Source organism: Pelodiscus sinensis, chromosome 13 (genome assembly GCF_049634645.1).
Source record: "Pelodiscus sinensis isolate JC-2024 chromosome 13, ASM4963464v1, whole genome shotgun sequence".
Classification (NCBI taxonomy): domain Eukaryota; kingdom Metazoa; phylum Chordata; order Testudines; family Trionychidae; genus Pelodiscus; species Pelodiscus sinensis.
This window is the reverse complement of record NC_134723.1, coordinates 46,089,440-46,111,115: the sequence shown is the minus strand read 5'-3', so window position 1 is coordinate 46,111,115 and position 21,676 is coordinate 46,089,440. Positions and strand designations below refer to the sequence as shown.

At 54.9% G+C, this 21,676-nt stretch overlaps 1 protein-coding gene across 5 annotated transcripts in view; it reads left to right on the top strand.

The window, feature by feature from the left end:
* DOCK11 (dedicator of cytokinesis 11) overlaps positions 1-21,676 on the top strand; it is a 126,725-nt gene that overhangs the window by 44,589 nt on the left and 60,460 nt on the right. For 4 of the 5 annotated variants that reach the window (XM_075941156.1, XM_075941158.1, XM_075941153.1 and 1 more), the window contains exons 8-23: positions 3,209-3,386; positions 3,723-3,802; positions 5,170-5,253; positions 8,191-8,331; positions 10,323-10,538; positions 11,903-12,025; positions 12,881-12,963; positions 15,335-15,457; positions 15,633-15,709; positions 16,613-16,797; positions 16,873-16,938; positions 17,374-17,466; positions 18,103-18,226; positions 19,008-19,129; positions 20,042-20,128; positions 21,555-21,644. In XM_075941156.1, coding sequence (XP_075797271.1) covers positions 3,209-3,386; positions 3,723-3,802; positions 5,170-5,253; positions 8,191-8,331; positions 10,323-10,538; positions 11,903-12,025; positions 12,881-12,963; positions 15,335-15,457; positions 15,633-15,709; positions 16,613-16,797; positions 16,873-16,938; positions 17,374-17,466; positions 18,103-18,226; positions 19,008-19,129; positions 20,042-20,128; positions 21,555-21,644 — 1,872 coding nt within the window. The remainder of the gene's footprint in view (positions 1-3,208; positions 3,387-3,722; positions 3,803-5,169; positions 5,254-8,190; positions 8,332-10,322; positions 10,539-11,902; positions 12,026-12,880; positions 12,964-15,334; positions 15,458-15,632; positions 15,710-16,612; positions 16,798-16,872; positions 16,939-17,373; positions 17,467-18,102; positions 18,227-19,007; positions 19,130-20,041; positions 20,129-21,554; positions 21,645-21,676) is intronic. The other variant, XM_075941154.1, reaches the window with a different exon arrangement.

Below are 21,676 nucleotides of genomic sequence, written 5' to 3'. Positions count from 1 at the left end.
GCCTGCTCAGGCTCGGACAGCCGTGCTGTCCTTCCGCTAGCGGGGGGGCGGGCGGCAGAGCCTCCGCTGACAGGGCAAAAACTGGGCCTTAAATTGCAAGCCTTTCTGGGCAGGTGGCGTCTCTCACTGTGTATTTGTACACCGCCTTGCACTGGGGGACTACGACAGATTGAACCTCTGTAGTCCGGCACCCTGGGGACCTGACCGGGGCCGAACCAGAGAATTTTCTGGATGACAGGAGGTCAATATTGTCTAGCAGCATCACCAACACTTCCACTGCTTACTGGGCTGTTAGAAGACGTTGCAGGGTAAATTAGAGCTAAATAACAGCACAGAACACTGAGAGCCGGGACTGGGGGCTGTAAACAAACTTTGTGGGACCGCAGGAAACTTGGCCACAAACGTAAGTGAACCCCCAGTGAACGAACACCCTAGCCAGACGAGACTAGAGAGGTTCAGCTTTTATTATACAGGTAAGAGAATGCCCACGAGCTGTGTTTGCTGTCTGTTGCTCTTGTGAAAGAAGAGGAAGAGGAATGAAAGTGAGCATGGAAAATGTCCCCAAACTGCAACAGCGTAGAGTCTTTTGTGGGAAGCAGTTTCTATCAAGGAATTGGATAACGTAAAAACCCCTGCTTTGAAAAGGCCCCATCAGGCATTCGTTGCAGGCACTAGTAGTGGTGGATGGAAAAACACAGCTTCTGGAGACTGTGTGTGTGTTTAGTCCTGCACTTGTGCTGTCTCTAGTGAAGCTGTTTTCATGTGGGTTTGGGTGAATTCTCAGGTGCACACAGCAGAAATTCCATGAAGATTCCTACACGAGTTTTCATAGATGTCTTTGTAGCCTCCGTGACTCTGGGCCGTGTAGTCTGTACTTTACATGTTGCATTATGGGATTTAACAGGAGTGTTGTGAGCAAGACATGAGAAGTCATTCTTCCGCTCTACTCTGCACTGGTTAGGCCTCAGTTGGAGGATTGTGTCCAGTTCTGGGCACCACATTTCAGGAAAGCTGTGGAGAAATTGGAGAGGGTCCAGAGAAGAGCAACAAGAACGATGAAAGGTCGAGAGAACATGAGTGATGAGGGAGGACTGAAAGAATTGGGCTTTGGAAAAGAAGACTGAGAGGGGACATGAGAGCAGTTTTCAAGTATCTAAAAGGGTGTCATAAGGAGGAGGGTTAAACATTGTTCCCCTTGGCCTCTGAGGATAGAACAAGAAGCAATGGGCTTAAACTGCAGCAAGGGGGGGTTAGGTAGGACATTAGGCCCACTATATTTTGGCACCTGAGATTGGGAGTTCAAATGACGCCCCCGTGCCCCCTCGCTTGGGCCAAAGCTTTGAAAAGTCTCAATTCTGCCTCCTTCCTGTTCTACTCCTCTCATGGTACCACTCTGCTGCCTACCCCAGTGAAGGAGAGAATACATATGCAGGAGCAGCAGACATAATTTTCTACACTCTGGGTCCTAGTGGTGCCTTTCCACAGTCTCTCACCTGAGGCGGCCGCCTCAGTTCGCCTCATGGTAAGGCCAGTCCTGACATTAGGGAAAACTTCCTGCCTGTCAGGGTGGTGAAACACTGGAATAAATTGCCTAGGGAGGTTGTGGAGTCTCCATCTCGGGAGATAGTTAAGAGCAGGTTGGACAGACACCTGTCAGGGATGCTCTAGATGATACTGGGTCCTGCCGTGAGGGCAGGGGACTGGACTCAACGACCTCTCGAGGTCCCTTCCAGTTCTTGTGCTCTAGGATTCTATGACGTGCCTGGATTTCTCACTGCAATATTCTACTACTGGAGAAGCAGAGGTTGGAAAAGAGAGAGATCGTTCAAGCTTTGGGGTTTGATTAATGCTCCTCACTAGAGGGTCAAGCTGCAGGTTTTGGTCGGTTAGTTGGCCGAGTCTTTAAAATCAAGCTCCTGGGTTTGCTTTAGAACGTTCCGTGGCACTCGGGTATAACGGGAGGAATTTGTTCTTGTGACTTGGGCTCAAGTGTCCCCCGGTGCTGGTGTAACCCACGTGCCTGCTGGGGGTGGGGCACTGGCCCGTGGAGCGGCAGCAAGGCCACTTACAGACAGAGAGACGGGAGCCAGCTGGCTTGTAGCTCACGTTGTAGAGCAAGGGTGGGCAATACTTTTTGACGGGGACCACTCCGAGATGGTGGAACGTGGTTGAGGGCCGCACTCTTCCATGATATTAATGGAGGAGGTGCGGAGTCTGGGGTGGAGGTTGGGTGCAGAAAGGAGCTTGGGATAAGGGATTGGGGTGCAGGAGGGAGAGTGGGGTCTGGGAGGGAGTTTGGGTGGAGGAGGTGGTTGTGACCTAGGGCAGGGGCCTGGGGTGCGGGGGTTGGGGTTGTGACCTGGGGCAGGGGCCTGGGGTGCTGAATCTGGGAGGGAGTCTGGGTGCAGGAGGGGAGGGTTTGTGTTATGTGGAGTAGGGGAGCAGGAATGGCGGGGGAGCTGAGGGGAGGGGGAGGGGAGTGGCTGGGGTGCCAGAGGCAGGCTCTGGCTGGGAGACTTACGTGGGTGACTCCTGGCCAGCAGCCCAGCAAGGTTCTCCGGCAGCCTGCCCGCCCTGCCCCATGCAGGCTGCAGGGCCGTGTGCGTATGTGAATAACTACGAGCTGGAAGGGCGGAGAGGATGCTTCATGTGCTGCCTGTTTTTCAAACAGGAGCTCCCATTGGCCAGAAATTAGCCAATGGGATTTTTCTGGGGGCGGGGGCAGCTCATGAAGCCTTTTCCTGGGCTCACAGTTTGGAAAGCCGCTTTTCTCAGTGGTGTGCGGGGAGGGAGAGCACGTAGGGAGCCTGCGTTGAGCTGCCCGCTGCGTCTGTGGTCCGGATCAGGTGGCTTGGCGGGCCAGATCTGGCCCATGGGCCGTGTTAGGCCCAGGCCTGCTGTAGAGGCTCATGCACTAAGCTCCAGAGGTCCCAGGTTCGGTTCCACTTGTCAGCACAACTACTTGCTACACTGCACCCCAGAGCTAGCTGCATGTCGGGGGGCTGAGCAGTGCATGTCTGCGGTTTGGGATTCCTGTTGGGAATGAAAGGTGCGATGGCGCGTAAGGCATTTGTGTCCCTGTTGTTTTTGTCTAATGGGATTTACAAGGGGGAAACATCCTACTCGTCGTCTGCGGAGCTGAGCTGTCCAGCAGAGACCGTATCAATAAGCTGGAACACCGGTCCCGCTCTCTTCTCCCTTTGTGCAGTGCCCCAAGATGCGGCGCTACGCATTTGAACTCAAGATGCTGGATAAGTACAGCCACTACCTGGCAGCCGAAAGCGAACCAGAAATGGAAGAGTGGCTGGTCACGCTGAAAAAAATTATTCAGGTCAATACGGAGAGTTTGGTGCAGGAGAAGAAAGAGGCGGTGGAATCGGGACAAGGTCAGTTCATGCGGGCAGCCAGACTTCCTTCCCCTGTCCCCGTCCTGCGCGGAGGCCTGTCCCAGCACTGACATTTTTCCTGCCTTAAAAATAAGTGCAGTAGCAAGCCGGCGCGGGCGCTGAGGTGAGGCAACTAAACGATAGTCGGGGGATACACGCGCGCTTGAAACTCGGCTGTGCTGTTGGCCGGGGACCCCGCTGCCGCGTTGCCAGAGTCCCCGCACGTGGTCCTTGCGCCCCGGTGAGTGAGGGCCCAGCTGCCGAGCCAGAGGGCCTGGCGGGATTAGCCGGCGCCGGGGCTGCCGTTGGGAACATCTGCTTTTTGTGCCTTGACAGAGGATGACGCGAGCAGCCAAGGGAAGCCGGAAAACATGCTGGAGAGCTTGGAGCGCAGCATGCATCCCGAGCTGATGAAGGTATCGTGTCTGCCGCCGTCACATCCTCCCCTCTCGCCGCAGCCACTGGCTGGGCCTGTCCTCTGGACGCTGGCAAGGGGCAGTGGTTACGGCCCCTACCGCAGACGTCCCTATGCTGTGCTCTGGCGGGAGCTGGGCCGGGACAGAAGGAGGAACACAGGGAGGGGGGAGCTGAATCGGGGAAGGGCACGGGGGGAGGACCGGTGTCTTTGGGGGTGCCAGGGCAGGCGCAGACTGGGCCTGGAAGGAGCAGCAGACAGGAGGGAGACAGGGCCATAGTCTGAGAATTTGGGTTGAGCTGATGCTCTGGACCCTTCCTGAGAACCCTTTGTGGGCTTTGCCAAGGCGGGTTGGTCCTACAGACCCGTGTGCATGCCCGGCAGCTTGGCACAGAGCGGGACGGGCTAGCAGGCTCCAAAAGGCAGGGAGGGCCGAGGGGGACGCGCACCCAAGGCGCTAGGCTACAGCCTTCGGCGTCCGCATGAGGCATCTGAAATCCATGCAGAAAGAGACGATGGGGTCTGGGCAGGCTGTGGGGAGCAGGGTCAGAGCAGGGAAGGGCGTTTTGGCTGCAGCACATGGACTGTACAGGGGCAGCCTGTGCCGGGCTGTTTGGAGAAGAGGTCCCGAGGGCTGGGAGAAAAGAGTTTTGTTGGGGGGAACAGGACAGTCTTGGAGGGAGCAGTGGCCGGATTTGGTGAGGAGAGGGGAAGGGTCAGGCAGCCGCGAGGGAGTGACTGGGGGAGAACGTTGTCGGCGGTGATGGAGGAAGGGGAGGAGGAAAGGCACGTGGGGAGCAGGCCGAGAAGCTCCGGTCTGGACATGCTGAACCTCCCAGAAGACGCGGTCTGAGGTGGGAGATGGGAGAGGGGAACGGGCGACACCAGCCTCTGTCATGGCGGTGCAAGGTGCAGCCTGTGCTACAAAGGAGGAGCAGTTCACCGGGAGGGAGCATAGTGCCGGGGGAGTGGATACATCTGGGGATAGAGGTCCTCAGATTACCTCACAGACGTGTAGTGCAGAGCGGGAGGAGGAGAGTTCGCCCTCCAAAGCAGGGCGATATCGACAGCCCCACGCCCGTCGGGCAGGGCGGGGATGGCGTGCCATCTCTGGGCCCGTGCTGGGTAGGCCGGGCCTGTATCTGGCTTCCCACTGGTTGTGTAACCCCGAGTGACACTCACTGAGCAAGGCCACGGGACTCCGATCTCCTGGGGCTGAATCCGTTGGTGCGAGGGGCGGCTCTGTGCCCGTCCTCACTCCGCCCTGAACAATATCGATGGCTTTATTTGTGCACCCCTCCCTCCCCGCGACATTGTCGCTTCTCGCGTGGCCGGTCCCCGTAACCTCCGTGCTCTCCTTGTCCCTAGTACGGGAGAGAAACCGAGCAGCTGAATAAGCTAAGCAGAAACGACGGCCGACAGAACCTCTTCTCCTTTGACTCGGAAGTCCAGGTAATTTCTCCCACCCCCCTCCCGTTCAGAGCATTTTAGGGCTTGTGTGTTTGGAAAAGTCCACTTGGTGCCACCTGCTTCCTTCCTTGGCTGGCTGTGGTTCCCTGCAGCAACAGCGGGGCTTGTGGGCAGACGGCAGAACGGCTGGCTGTCCAGTCGCCTCAGCCCATAAGAAGGATGAGCGAAGCTGTGAGCAGGTGTGCGCCTGATGGGCCAGCCCCTCTGGTTCCTGGTGTCCCAGGAACGTGGCTGGAGAGGCCAGAAAGTGTCTTGCACAAAGGAAGCGTTCACGGCTGCTGGCACAGAGGCTGGTCCCCGTTCGAACGCCTGCTGGACAGCTGCAGAACGCCGAATGTGGTCCCCCCACTGCTCCTTTCCAAGGACTTCGCCTGGTTCCAGGAGAGCCCTGAATGTTCCGGTGTAGGCAGCTGCCCTGCTGTAGCTAGGCCGCTTTTCGAAGTGCCACGTCAGTAGGGCTCCGAATTGGTTCTTTACGAACGCCCACGTTTTGGCCTCGGAAAGGCGGCGAGAATCCCCCCTCTCTTCGCATTGCTGGGAACGCGTCCCTAGCGATGTCACGCCAAGCGCCGGGGTAATGCGGCTTGAGCTCAGCGTCGTGGGCATAGGAAGAACCAACTTACCCATTGCACGGCCATCACGGGAGGGTTTTCCAGGCAGCCTCCGGGTCTCCAAAGCGATTTGAAGCGGGGGTTGACTGGGAGTGGCGAGACACGGCCGGATGAGGGCAGGGAGCTCTCCAGGGGATGGCCCACGGATGGTGCGTCGATGGCTTTGGCATTCCTTCTCCCTTGCCGAGGCCAGTGCTGTGGAGGTGGCGGCCAGTCGACGACGACGTTTACACGGAATAAGCTGCGGGGCTCTAGAAAACGGAGCCGTTTATTTCCTGGGTTCTGATTGATTCTAGCTTGAGCCCAGGAGAGTGACCATGCTGATTGAAGAAGGAAAAGGCAGGCGCCCGCGAGTCTCTTTCCCAGATAGGGATGGGAATGTTTAACTGCGTAACTAGTTCACCAGGAAGCCTCACTCTAAGGGGTGCAGCTTACCAGTTAAGGTTAACCAGTGGGGGCTGGCACAGCCCCCTGCCTGCCGTGGGCAGGGGGCTTCTCCAGCCCTGTGGGAGGCCCACCGCAGACAGGGGCAGCTCCAGTCATCCAGAGCAGCCCCAGTCCGCAGCGGGACCGGGCACCCCTCAGGCGGGCTGCTCTGACCAGGCTGGTGCAGCCCCTGCCTGTGGTGAGTGGCCCCCCTCTGCCCCCCCTTTTGTTAATGGGTTACCCAGTGGAATGGGATTTTCCATCTCTTGTGCCAAACCAAACTTCCCTCTGGGCCCATTTGTGGGCTGATGGCACCGGGGTCAGTATCTCCCTTGTGGGAGCCACGAGGTCTGTTTGTAAAACGGGCAGTTGGCAGCTCTCCCAACGCGAGTCCTGTGATTCAGAAGGGAGCATCCTTGAAAACCGCGTCTCCAGTCTCCCTGTGCCCCGAGCGGCTGGGCTGGAACGGAGCTCCCCGGGGACACAAAGGAGCCCGTTGAGTCTGGCTCCCAGCAGCCCCCCCGTGCTCTGCGGCTGGGTGCGCCTGCCACTGTGGGCACAGCTCGGTTTCGGGGCGTGTGTTTGCGCGCCTGTCCGGCTGATGGGATTGCGGCAGGAGGTCGGCGAGAGGGCAGCTTTCCTGTCGGCTCCAGAGCCATCAGAGCCTTGGAGACGATGGAGAGTTCTCCAGACCAGGTTGGCGATGGCCGCCTGTGTGCGCTTAGATAATTCACAGCGGGGAAAAGCCCTCCCCGGGCTATACCACTGGCCAACTACATCAGTGGTTTTCAAACGTTTTTCTCATGACCCATTTGAAGAAAATGGTTGATGCTGCCACCTCACACAATGTGACTGGAGTGTGGGTTCCAGGATGGGGCTGAGGATGCAGCTTTGGGCTGTGGGAGGGGGTTCCAGCTTGTGGGGGCAGGGCAGGGATAGGAGGGGCTTACCTCGAGCGGCTCCCGGGCAGCGAGGGGGCTAAGGCAGCTACCTGCCCCCTCCCCTCCCAGAGCCAAGCCTGCTGCGACCGCTTCTGGTGCGCAGCACAGGCTATGGTGCCAGGACAGGCAGGAAACTGCCTTAGCCCCCCACCACTGCTCACCTAATCCCCCTGTAGCCACCAGACCCAGTGCCTGACATCCACTGCCCAGCACTGGGTTGTGAGCCCTAGTCTGAAAACGGCTGGTCTACATAACCCTTCAGCAGGCCCTTCTAGTGAGGTTGTGGGTAGAATCCTACGTCGGGGGCACCGGTGAGGTAGGGCCGGTGAAGGGAGCTGGAGGGGGTTGTTCCCTGGCTTTAGGGGTTTGGCTTAAGTTTGTCTTGTCTGTTTCTTCCCAGTGCGGTAGGCAAGGGCCAGCCATGCCTGACAGGTTATGGCAGAGGTGGCTGGATTCGAGGTGGTTTGGTTTTATTACAGCAAACCCAAATTGATTGCTGATAACCACACTGCTCCTTGTCGGCCGGGTTGCAAGCGGCTGCTGCCTCCGGCCACGGGACGATCTCTCCGACCGAGCGAAGCCTGCCCAATGGCAGAAACTCTTCCAGCATCCCCGCTGCACGTACGCTGGTTTCACCTCCCCACTGCCTGTGTCCGGGCCTGTGGGTGGATCCTGCAGGCTGCAAATGAAAGGCTGAGAGCGGAACTGCAATCTTGGGGAGGTTTAGTGCTCAGTGCTGATTTTTACCTGTCTGGTTTAAACAGCACCGGGTTCTGAATTCCTGTGCGTAATGCGTGTGCATAACGGGCACCCAGTGGGCTCCCCTTGTATGCAAGTGCTGCATTTTTTGTCCCATTTTTTGATGCCAGGAGATGGAGTGCGATCCCTTGCATTGGTGTGTGTGACGTCCTGTGTTAAAGAGCGTGTCATTTGTTTTCCAGAGGCTGGATTTCTCTGGAATTGAGCCAGACGTTAAGCCCTTCGAGGAGAAATGCAGCAGGCGCTTTTTGGTGAATTGTCACGATTTAACCTTCAACCTCCTGGCTCATACCTGTGACCGATCCGAGGGCTCCCCCACAAACGTATGCATTTTCACTGGGCACGCGCATTGCGTCTGCGGAAACGGTGCTTAGACGTAGACTGTTACCAGCCCATGTTGCCTGATCACCAACAGAAACCTACGGGGGAAAAGAAATAAGGCCCCAATCTGTGCTCCCTCTAATTTTGCGCCTATGTGCAAAATAAATTTTGTTCTGTGCACCAAGGCATGTGCAGATGTGCACCACCAGTAGAAAAACAGCCTGCCAGCTGAAATGTTGCAATACTCAAATGCCGCCCAGCTAATTAGCAAAGCGTCCACAGTGGTGTGGGCTCTTTGCCAATCAGCTGGGTAGCATTTGAATCTCTCCTGAGTGGCCGCCCAAGTGCTCAGCGTTTAGGGAACACTGGCCCCGGCCCTGCTTCTAGTGACCTGTGGACAGACACGGGTGACTGGCACAGAGCTCATTGCAGGCCCGGGGCCTCAATTTGCATCCATCCTTCACAGTGTTTCACCAACGCGAGAGGCATGGAAGCACGTCTCTGTCATAGAATCCTTGGGCCTGATGCACCTGGGGCCAGTGGGGATTTCAGATTTGAGGCGGCAGAGTCAGGGCTGGAGACAGCAGATTTGTCCCTCACTGGGCCGTTGAGGGTGGGTTTACAGGCTGCCTGCTGCCGCCCTGCCTTCGCAGCTACCTTTGCCTTTTACCATCGTTCCCAACCAAAAACATGTACGTGGAATTGTTGCGATGTGGCAAGGCGGGTAGCTGCAAAGCCTTCCCAGAAGTCTGAGATAGCCACCTTCTGGGGGAACTCGTGTCACACGGTTCACGTGCAAGGCGCAACAGGCTAGTAACAGGTGGCTAGTTTATGCTGGGAGATTTCTGTGCGGGACTCTGCCTGATGCGACCCAGAAATACGTAGTCTCTGGCGAGAATGCAGCTGATGTCCAACTCAGAACTGAGTTCTTTGGGACTTGGTGAGATGTGAGGTAACTTGCTAACAATCTGCATGCGTAGGCTCCGTGTAGACTACAGGTCTTCCGGCAGGGTGAGGTCTCCCATGCAGCCGCTCTAGGCCAGCAGGGGAGAGCTCCCTGCTGGCGTTAGTTACCGCTGCTCACAGGCAAAGGTTTATTATGTTGGTGAGAGAGTTGGTGAGAGAGTATCTCCCGCTAGGACTGGACTGTCCACACTAGTGTTCCCTCTAAGCTGGGGGGGCAGCCCAGCTTCACAGGTGATTAATCAGCCCCGCCCAGTCAGTCACCCATGAAATTGCTGCAGAGCAGTTTAGAGGGAACACTGGTCCACACAAATGTTCCCCCTAATTTTTTGCATCCATGTGTGGAATACATTTTGTAACATGCCCCAAGGAATGTGCAGATGTGCACCACCTGTAAAAACACATGGTGCTGGCTGAACTCTCTGCTAATCAGCTGGGTGGCATTTGAAATTCTCTTGAATTTCTCTTGCTCAGCGTACAGGGAACACTGGTCCACACCAGCATTTCTGTTGCAGACACTTAGGTTCTTTACACACCCCCGACAAACAAAAATGCTAGTGAAGACACAGCTGTGTGCTGAGCTTGCGTCCTTTCTCGCCCTACCAGACAAACCGCTCCTGCTGACTAATCAGCATCTTCATCTGTCCCTGACCGTTGTGTTCCGCCACGTGTAGAAACAACCCGTTTCTCTTCCTTCTGTGTGATAGGGCTGTGATTTTCAAGTGGCACTATTCATCTTTGCTGGGCCATCTTGCGTTTTTATTGAGTGAAGTGGTCTCTGTGGATAGCTAAAAGCAAATCAATGATTGCTTCTGTACTTTCTCGGTGAAATTCAGCCTGCGTAGCTGGGCTCTGTAGCTCCTCAGTGGTGCATGGTCCTTGTGAAAGGGTGAATTTCATCATAAGCACTGACCCGCAACTCAAAGAAGCAGAGGTCACGCTCGAGTGTCTGGCAGTGAATTCCAAGTACACCTAGACGTTAGCCCCCGGACCATGATGTTTTAACAAGAGCATTATTTCCAATTCCCAGGTTGAGCCGTTTTTCGTCAGCCTGGCATTGTTTGACCTAAAAAACAACTGCAAGATTTCAGCTGATTTCCACGTGGACTTGAATCCTCCCTCCATACGGGAGATGCTGGCGGACAGCTCCAGCCAAGCCGCGGGGGACAGTCAGACCAAGGGGGCGTCGCCCAGCGAGCACCTGGTTCCCAGGGTTGCTGAATCTCGCCTGCGCTACGTAAAGCAGGTGAGGCCCTGCCGGGGGCTTTCTTACCTTGTGGTCACTGTCCATGCAAGGAAGAAGTGGCGAGGGTTTGGCAGCACCTCAGAAAACGTTGAGCACGTGAGCGATTGATTGTGGCATCCGGGGACACCTTAGTCCTGGGCCGGGGCCCAGCTGTGCTGTGCGCTGCTGGGCGGACACAGCACAGGAAGATGGTCCCACGCACGCAGCCCTCGCTCGCCTGTGGCCTGAATGTTCACCAACAAAACTTGCAAACACAATGGGCTGGCGCTTTCCCTTGGAGTTAACCAAAAGTGTCCTCAGCTCTGCCTGAAATGGGATTCACGGAGGAGCCAGTGGAGGCAACTGGGAGAAGGGAATCTCCTTGCCGGGTGGGGGGGGGGGTCTTGGACACTCCCAGCTCATCGCTTTAAGCCAGGGGCAGGGAACCTATGGCCCAGGGGCTGGATGCGGCCCTCGGCTTGCCTGGATCTAGCCCCGAGCTCCAGCCCCTCTGCTGTCCCTCCATGGGGCTGGAGCACACAGAATTGACTAGCCTGGACCCCTCCTTTTTCCTTCTGTCGGGGGCCACATGAGTGAAGGTGGGTTTTTTGGAGGGGTGGGGGGGTGGCTTCTCTCTTATGTGCAGCCCCCAATTGATTTTTCCGTGGGTCAGCAACCCCCAATCCATAAAAAGGTCCCTCCCCCTGGTTTAAGCATACGCGGTAGCTTTACTTTGAGTGGGAGGCAGGTTTTGTTCCCAAACCCCTTCCGCCCAGCTCTGCGTTCTGCCGTGAACCCAAACGTCCTGGGCTCGTAGAGCGAGCTGATCAGCCATTTCACCCTCCACGCCCCGCGGCTGGTGCCGCGCCCCGAGAAGTACTGAGGGAGGGCTGGCCCTGTCCAGTTGCCTCTCTCAGGTGTGGCCTCACTCAGACCAGGAAAACCAGATGGAACCTGGCGCATGGCCCCGGAGCCATGTCAATAGGTGGCATGAGCCAGGAGCCCATGTGGTACCAACATGGTGAACTAGCAGCATGGGCGGCGAGGCGGGTGAGGGCCCAGCTAGGGAAGACAAGCCCCAGCCCCACCCCTTCTGCCTGAGGCCCTGCCCCTGGAACCAAGCTCCACCCACTCCCAGCCCGATCCTTCCTGGCCACCTGGAGGGCTGGTATTACTGTGGGGCTGGGGAAGCCGGGCTGTCATGTGGTGGCCCCAGCCTTCCTGGTGGCCGGGGTGTGTAGGCAGTGTTGGGGAGGCTGAGCCTCCCCTTGCCTGCTCTACCAGCCGCCCATGACTAGCAGGCTCCCTTCTGATTGGAGCTGGAGGAACGCGTGGCCGGGGGAACGGTTGTGGCCTCTGACTCGGTGCTGTTCATTGACTTCCAGGGAGTTTTCTCCGTGGCGAACCCCCACGTGGAGATCTTTCTTGTGGCCCGTGTGGAGAAGGTGCTGCAGGGCAGCATCACGCACTGCGCGGACCCGTACATCAAGAACTCAGACCCGGGGAAGGTAATCGATAACGCTGTGCACGGAGTGGTCTCCTAAAGAGCACTGCAAAACCGCTCCTCTGGTAACCTGGAGCTGGCCCGGCTCCGTTGGCTCAGGAGCATCTTACAAGCAGGAAAATACAGAGGGAGTGTTCTTTCTTGCCCCGTTTGACAAACCGTGGGCTTTCCCTGATCAGTTTAGATGGCCGCTGCTCTTGGTGTTTCTGGCCTAGTGGTGGTCACTGGGATCCCGGCTGATGTCAGCTCAGCTCTCAGAACAGAGCGTGGTCCTTGTTTCCCCAGCACATTAGAACTGTGCCAGGCCTGAGACTGGATGTGGAGCTGTTATGCACAACAGAGATGCAGCCCTGCATGCAACCCGCTGCCTCGGGTTGTCTTTGGGTTTGGGCCTGCAGGTGGGAAGAGTGATTGTTTAATGCAGATGGCTCCTGCCCCGCAGTTTGCAGGGTTCAGAACCATGCAGAATACAGCCTCCCTGATAGCCACGCCCACCCTAAGCAGAGCTCCACCCCCTTGTGTTCAGCTGGGGTGCACAATGAGCATGGTGGCCCATGGATTCAAAAGGCAGCAGGGCTTGGGGGCCCTCTAGTGGCAGCTGCCGTAAGCTGTGTGTAGTCGAGCTGGGATGTGACCCTTCCACTGAATTCAACGAGAAGAGTCGATTTGACTTTGGAGTAAGTTGGGTGAGGCTCAGGGTGGGGAATGTCTTAGCTGCTTGGACTCTTACCTGGCTGTACGTTGCTAGAAAGTGGAGGGCTTTCTTTCCCCAGAACTGTCGCAGCGTAACTCCGGCCCTAGGAAGCGTGACCCCATGGATCCTTTCTCTTGGTTTATTTTGTTTTTCTCTTTTCTCCAGACTGCCCAGAAGGTTCATAAGTTGGCTAAGCAGGTGTGTGGTCGGCTTGGGCGGTACAGGATGCCCTTTGCTTGGGCTGCCAGGTCAGTTGACTTGAAACTCTGCCCTGTCCTTCTGAAGTTGTTGTTGTCTGTGCTGTTTGCAAACAAGGCCCCGTGGTGATGGTTAAGGGCCAAATTCCGTAAGCCAGGGAAGCTGCACAAATGCGACGAAGGGCAGAATTTGGTGATACCAATTGTTTTTGTGAGCCAGAATCAGAACAGGAAAGATTAGAAAATAAACAAGCATTTAGGGGAAAACTATAAATAGAGCTCGTTGAAATGTGAAATTTCTGTTTCATGGGAAATATCAACATTTTGAAATGTTAGTCTTCCCTATCAAACCAAAAACAATAGAAATTTCCTAAGAAACAAAATTTCTGTAAAATTTCTGTATGGGAAAATTTTTGTTTTGGAATTCTGAAATTCCAAATTTGTTCTTGCTTTAGAATTTTTTTCCACTTTTATATTTATTTTAGCATTCTTTCATAACGTGATAACAGTAGCAGGGTCAGATTGTTCATGGCTACAAGCAGAAGACACTCTGATCTGGAAATGAAAATGTTTCCATTGTGGTTATGTCGCATTTGCTTCAGTGATTTTTAAAACAAAATTGAATATTTTAGCTCTCAGATGAGGTCCTATTGTGCACCACTAGTGCTGGCATGTTAAGGAGTATTGTGAAAATAATTTTTAAAAGTGAAAACCCTGAAGCAAAATAAAATCTGAAACAAACCTTCCCCAAAATAAAAAATTCAAAACTAAACAAGGGCATTTTTCTTCCCACGGGAATTTTCAACATATCCACACATTTGTTGGGCTGTCTAGATTTCAGCAGTACTGGTGTGTTTCACCGAAAACACATGGGTGAATCATTTCCAACCAGTTGTAGTGATTAAATCCTCCTGCTTCAGGGTCTGAGCTGACTGAAGACCATGGGCTGATCCTCCAAAAGTTCTTGGGTTGAGAGTAAAAATACACTGAGCCAAGCTGGCTCTGAGTGCGTCTCCCTTGAAAACATCATCACTGAGTTATAAATTCATCCCACTGTCTCCCGTTCCCTCTCTGGGCTGCTCTTGGTCCCAAGCCAAGATGGTAACGACTCTGGGATGTCAGCGTGGCCTGTGGCTGCTTGCATCCACCGAGGTTCCATGAGCAGTGTGGCTATTGCAAGGACAAGCTGGTGAGCCCGCAGGCTGGCCGTGGGATGCCGTTCATTCCGGTGTGCAGAGGATGAGCTGGTTTGAGTGTGCGTGTGGCGTAGCCCTGGTGTGTGTTCTGCACAGGAGTGAATCTCACCCTTTGAGCTTGGCCCCACACCCACTGAAGTCAATGAAAAGGTTCCCCTGATACCGATGGGCTTTGGGTCTCTTCCTTCTCCCTACGCTGTTAGTCCTAGCACACTACAACTGGAAGGGCCCTCGGGAGGTCATCGAGTCCAGTCCCCTGCCCTCCTAGCAGGACCAAACACCAGCTAGCCCAGTGTTTCTGGCCGCCCTGATGTGCTTACTTACCGGCGCCACGGCCACAGAGCCTCGTGGTGCCCATTGGCTCTGTTTCATCCTTTGCAGCCAAGGGAAGCTGTGAGAAGCGGCGTGGGTTGGGCCACCACTTCCGCAGCTCCACTTGGCTGCAAAGAGCGAACCGGAGCCAATGGGAACCGCGAGGCTCCGTGGCCGCGGCGCCGGTAAGTAAACACACTGGGGTGGTCAGTTAACGTGTTTCTCTAAATGTTCCCGCAGAACACGTTCAGAAACACTGGGCTAGACCATCCCTGACAGATTCTATACAACCTGCTCTTCAGTATCTCCAGAGATGGGGATTCCACAACCCCCTCAGGCAACTTATTCTAGTGCTTCACCACGCTGATAGGCAGGAAGTTTTTCCTAATGTCCAACCTAAATCTCCCCCTGGCTGCAATTCAAGCCCATTGCTTCTTATCCTATCCTCAGAGGCCAAGGGGAACAATTTTTCTCCCTCCTTCCTGAATCACCCTTTTGGATACTTGAAAATCGTTATCATGTCCCTTCTCTGTCTTCTCTCTTCCAAACTAAACTATCCCAATCCCTTCAGCCTTCCTTCCTAGGTCATGTTCTCTAGACCTCAAATCATTCTTCTTGCTCTTCTCTGGACCCTCTCCAATTTCTCCACATCTTTCTTGAAATGTGGTGCCCAGAACTGGACACAATACTCCAACTGAGGCCTAATCAGCACAGAGCAGAGCGGAAGAATGACTTCTCGTGTCTTGCTCACAACACTTCCGTTCACGCAGCCCAGCATCATGTGTGAATCATAACAGAGGCAGAGCACAGCACCTGGGAGATGCCGACGAGGAGTGTGTCCCAGGCCGGCGTGGGAGCTCCGCTGCTCCTGGGCTGTACTGATTGGGAGCTGTGGTCACTTCTGTGTTTTGCAGGCCGGTTTTCAAAGACTCTCAGGGCGCGCTGGATCACAACGGGAAATTCTCTCCTCTCTACAAACAAGACAGCGGCAAACTCTCCAGCGAGGACCTTCTGAAGCTGCTGGCCGAGTATAAAAAGTGAGTGTGAAGAATGGCGGCAGCAGCTCATCGGGCATTTGAATGGTCTTTCCACTAGGATGTGTGGCCACGAGAGAGTTCTTACCCCACCCCGAGAAGCTCAGCTCTTTGGGGCTCACTTGTTCAGTGTTTGAATGATCAGGATTGAGGCATTTGTTCTTGCTTTCTGTCGCAGGCCAGAGAAGACAAAACTCCAGGTTATCCCGGGCCACTTAAATGTCACCATCGAGGGCATCCCTCTGGAATTCTCAAGTAAGAAACCCACATCTGACCGTCAGCTGGGCTGTTAACATTTCATTGTGTGCAGCGTTTCTTGTGGGGGTGGTATCGTTGCCCTCCTTTCACTGGTAGGGAAACTGAGGCACAGAGCGTAAAGGGGTTTGCCCTGGATTATCCAGCAGGCTGGGAATAGACAGAACCTACATCTTCTTACTCAAGGTGTTCTTTAGTTGTATGAAAAGCCACTTTAGTCACACTAAGGTTAAGATAATTGAAGATAAAATCTTCCCCTATATGCATGTCGGGAGCTATCCTTAGAATCTGTGGGAATTGCATGTGAAGGCACATAACAAACAACAAACAGAGGTTACCCTGATCATGAGGATGAAAAGCGACTTTTTCATCCTCCGGGAGAGAGGCGCTAAGCCAGTGTTAGATTCCTAAAATACTGACTTAACAATGGGCCAAATTCCCATCAGTCAACCAGGTACAATTCCATCCAAGGGACTGTATCACGTGTGTGACTGGAGACATTGGCCCACTAACATGGAATGCCAAGGAGCCAAATTCTGCTGTGGGGCTAGAGTTCCCTGCGAGCTGAGCGCTTGTGCCCCTGCTTAGGAGAAATTCAGGTGTGATCCATCTGACTAGCAAGAGCGCCCACAGCCAGGTTTTTTGTTTATACTGATGGTGCACAGTCACACTTGCCTCAGCGCATGTAAAAACATTATTCCACACAATGGATGGAAAAAATCTGCACACGGAAAATACACGTGAGGGAACATTGTTTGGGGTGTATACACACGCGTCTCTGCAGTGTGAGCACTCTATGTGATGGCCAAGGTGGAATTTCAGGTGTGAAATGGTACGTTGCAGTTGTGGTCTTTCCCATGGCTGTCAGACACCTGCTTATCTCAGTATTTCCTCCTCCTTTAGACTGTGTTACTGCGTCTTACATCCCTATAAAGCCTTTTGAGCGGGACCAGGAGACAGTTGCCGTTGAGGTGGAAGAGTTTGTCCCTGAAGTGGCGAAATACTGTTATCCTTTCACTATTTACAATAACCATCTCTACGTCTACCCCTTGCACTTGAAGTATGACAGCCAGAAAACATTTGCAAAGGTGAGTCGCAGGGCACCTGGGCTGTTCGGACAATGTAACCCTAGTAGCTCACTGCCCCGTTCTTCCTGTCTCCAGGCAAGGAATATTGCCGTCTGCATGGAGTTCAAGGACTCGGATGAAGCTGATGCCCAAGCCTTGAAGGTTGGTTCATAGTCTACTTCTGAAACAGGAAATACACGTATGTAGAATGGGCACTTTGTTAGGTCAATATCACTGGCTTGTAAGAACGGCCAGAAGGGGTCAGACCAAAGTCCATCTAGCCCAGTGTCCTGTCTGCCCACGGTGGCCAATGCCAGATGCCTCAGAGGGAGGGAACAGAGCAGCGAATCATCACGTGATCCGCCTCCTGTCACCCATTCCCAGCTTCTGGCAAACAGAGGCCAGGGAACCATTCCTGCCCATTCTGGCTAACAGTCCTTGATGGATTTATTCTCCAGTCAAATGGTCTCTCTGAGCTGGAGAAGAGAATTTAGGAAAATGTCCGTTTTCCCTAGTTCCGAGGTATTTCATCATTGTGGTGGGCATGTTTGGGTGGGAGCTGCCTTGGATCCGACATGTCCCTTACCTTCGTTCCAGTGTATCTATGGCAAACCCGGTGGTCCCATCCTGACAGCAAATGCCTATGCAGTGGTGTTGCATCATAACCAAAGTCCCGAATTCTACGATGAGGTAAACACTTGACCCTAGAACAACTGTGGGAAGTAATGGCCTTCCATGGGCGTGGCAAAGCCACGGAGAAGCCCAGCGCCTCTCTGTGGACTGAGGGGGGAGAATTGTTATTGGCCCCTCTGCACAATGATTTTTCTGGTTTAATGTCCGTTTGTTTTCTGGTGTCTTGCTTTCCTCGTATGTGGTCAGGTATGGTCACAACTAGGGCTGTCAATTGATCTGTGTTAATGTCTGCAATTAACTCAAGGCAGGATTAACGTGTTCATTTCTTTTAACGCATTAATTGCAGGCATTAATGTTGCGCTGCTCCTTTGAAGGGACAGGGACTCCAGCTGATCCTGGGGTCCTGCAGTGCTGCCCCTTTGAAACACCGCCACTGCGTTTCAAAGGGGCAGCACATGCGATTAATCATGTGATTAATCGCGATTAATTTTTTTAATCGCTTGCCATCCCTAGTCACAACGTATAAGTAACAGGCAATGAATCTGGTTCCTCAGTGGAGTTCTAACTGCGTAGGAATACCTGTGACCCAATGTGTGATTCTGAAACTGATGGTGAAATGTCAGTCGATACGAGCACCCGCAGTAAAACTTGGCAATTAGAAATCCAGTGTCCTGTGTCATGGTGTCATTTTAGATTAAAATTGAGCTGCCGATTCACCTCCACCAAAAGCATCATTTGCTTTTCACCTTCTGTCACGTCAGCTGTGAAATCAACACCAAGGCATCGATGAAAAAGCAGGATGCCGTTGAAACTCCAGGTATGTTGGCTGCTTAAATTACAAGCCCTTAAAATCGACAGCGCGGCGGTGGGAATACATGTAAAGACACAAATAAATAGAAGATGCTGGCTGTGATTTGAGATACGGGTCTGTTTGCATCTTCTTATGAGCCAATGAATCCTTGTGGGCAGGAAGCAACACAAGGGCTTAGTGTGTACCCCACAGGCCCACTGAGGGGAGGGGGTGCAAAGGGAACAACTGCCTCAGGGCCTGACAATTCAAAAGGGGCTAGGTCTCTCAGTCACTGCAACTGTGGCAGTGGAGGGGGCTGGAGCCCTTGGCCCTCTAAATCGCCGCGGGAGCCCCATGCAGCATGTTCCAGGCAGTACTAAGGGCTGGTGAGGTGGGGAGGGGCACAGAGTGGTCTGGACAGTGCTACTGCTGGCTGCCCCGGCCCCGCCCCTTCTGCTCGAGGCTCCGCCCTCCTCCACCTTGCCCAGGGGCCCAGCAAGTCTGTCGGCCCCACTGCTACTGCAATACGACGGCTGCCTCACTCCTGCAGCCTCTCGTGCAGAGTCTGGCCTTTGCAGTTCCGTTGGCTGCAATGGGACCGCCCATGGGAGTGCAGTGCCGGGTTGGAGCAGGATCGGGGTGCACATGTAACGTTCCGTGCTGAGGTCCACTGAGCGCTGGGGCCGACAGTCCTCCCTCAGGCCAAGCTGGTTGAGGGTGAGCCATGGTTCCAGGGACGTCTGATGGGAAACTGCTGAACGCATCCTGCTGCAGGGGCCGTGACCTCTGCTCGTTGGCTGTTCCACAGTGGGCTTTGCCTGGCTGCCTTTGCTGAGGGATGGCCGAATTATCACCTTGGAGCAGCATTTGCCCGTTTCGGCCAATCTTCCACCCGGCTACCTGGGCCTTGGGGACATGGAGTCGCGCAAGGTAGGAAAAGAGTTTAAATCCCTTGACTTTGGAGCGAGGAGGAGACGAACGCTGTGTCTGTCACCGTGTCCAGCCTCGGGTTTGCCTTTGGTCCACAGATCTTAGCCCCCCCGTCCATCCAACAAGCCTGGCTCTCCCCATCACCACCACAGTACAGCCAGAAAAGGCCCTCGTGCTCTGTGGCGTTACTGCCTGGGCGTCAGACAAGTCCCGGCTTTATAGGGGACTCCATGTGCTATGTCTGTCTGTCTGGGCCTTTCTTCCCTGCTCACCCGAATGGGGTGTGACTCCCTGCGCATCTCCCCAATGGGCAGTTGTATGGGGCTTGGGGATTAGTAGAGCCCTGCAAATCCGCAGATATCCGCTTCATATCCACAGGTATCTGGATATAGATGCAGATATCCCCAGCTTATTTTTGCAGATGCAAATTTCGTATGGAGAACCCTGCAGATTTGCAGAGTCACGTTCTATCCACAAGTAACCGCATCCACAGATGTAGATGTGGATAGCCCGGGCTCATTTTTGCAGATATGGATGCGGATGCAAATGTTGTATCGAGAACCCAGCAAGTTTGCCGATATCTGCTCTACAGCTGTGGGTATCTGCTGCCCTGGGTGTAGCTGCAGGTGCCCGTGGCTCCTTTTGTGGCAACGGCTGCGGATATGGATGCAAATGTTGTATCCACACAGGGCTATGTGTATTACGTGGGCTCAGTGAGGCTGGCTGGAAACAGCCCAGCTGGAGGGGGCTCTCCGTGATGGAGGACGACTCCATGCAAAGCCCTTTTCATCGGACTCTGTGCAGTCAGTGAGCATTTAACTAACAGGGCTGGGCATAAGATCCAGCTGCAGAAAGCCTCGTTCTCGTCTGCCGGTGCCTGCAGCCACACAGCTGAGTATCTTCTGTTCGCAGCAGCCAAGCGTTGATGCGAAATGGGTGGACGGAGCAAAGCCGCTGTTTAAGATCAAAATCCACTTGGAGTCAACCATTTACACTCAGGTAAACGGGCTGTCTCGTTCCTTGTCCGGGGAACAGGGGTAGTAAAACCTTATAGCACAGGCCTGGAGGACGTGGGGTAGAATGATGTGACCTGCCCCCTGCCGTAGGAAAGGGATTGGTGCTCTGCAGAGCAAGCCAGAGAGTCTGGGGAATAACAGCTCGTGGCTTTCCCCAACAACCTGCAGTCAGTCGCCTGCGCCGCTGTGCAGAGACATTTACGTGGAAAACCTTCACCCGGCCCTGCTGAATAGGGCAAACCCGCGGCAACGCATTTCGTAGTCCCAGGGCGTGACCCTGAGGCCATCCTTGTGACTGAGTGGGCCACAGGAGCCACGGGTCTGAGCAGCAATGCCGTGGCATGGTGGGCCATGTCGGCACCACGAGAGCTGTTGCACCAGAGCTGTGCCAGCAAAACCTCCCTGGTCCAGCATCCTCGGGTCCTGAGCAGTACCAGACCGGGGAGTTTTCCAGACCAAGGGAGTCAATGCACCCCTCCTGGCTGCCTGCTCCTCTCTCTGGAGCTCCCAAAGCTGGGACTCCCTGCTTTGCCGCTGGCCCTGCTGGGACTGCCTGCCCCACTGCTGCTGGGGTTTCCCCAGGATTCCCCTGCTGAAGCCACCGCCAGCCCCATTCAGCTGCTGCCTGCCCCACTACCTCTGGGGGTTCCCTGGCCCAGCTGGGACTCCCCAGCTCCCACGTTCTCCCACCTGGATCCTGCTCCCGGTCTCTGGAGTCTCTGGTCCAGCAACATCGTGGCCCTGCTGGACCAGAGATGTTGCCGGACCAGAGCGTCCTGGATTTGGGAGGTCCGACCTATGTTTCGCACCTGAGTGCCGAAGTGATGCCAGCCTGATGAGTTCGTGGGGCTCAGGCCCCGGCGTGCAGCTGCCGTATTTAGCGTAGGCTTTTCGGGGACGGCGGAGCCTACTTCCTGCTCTGAATCGTGCCGTGGTGTCGGTAGCAACCGCCCAAGCCCATCTGTGCTGCGCCCGGCACGCAACCTGCGTCACCGCCCCCACTCAGCAGTGAATAACCCAGTGATAAAATGTGAGCGCAGCGGGGGAGGTGACGCGAGGCAGGCAGGGGAGAGAGGAAGACATTTCGGAGGGGGTCAGCGAGGCAGACGAGCACAGAAATGCCGGTTCAAATGCCAGGAGCTAGGAGAAGAGAGCATTTGTCCCTCCCCCCAGTGGCGGGGCCTGGAAGGGGCAGGAGGAGGTCGACACTGAGCAGACTGTGTGGGGTGGGCTAGCCACAGGGACCCAGTTGGGGGGCAGGTCGGCAAGCTTCCTGAGACAGCTATTCAGTGCAGAACGCTGCAGTGAACAGGGAGCCAGAGGGAAGAGGGTCTAATGAGGGAGGTTTGCCGAAATGTGGGGTCAAGGCTGCTGCACTGACATCGGTTGGTTTTCGTCTCTCTCTTCAGGACTTGCACCTGCACAAATTCTTCCAGCACTGCCAGCTGGTCCAGGCGGGAGCTAAAGAGGTGCCAGGCGAGCTTGTGAAATACCTAAAGGTGAACAGTGTCCACCCCTGACCCTTGTTATG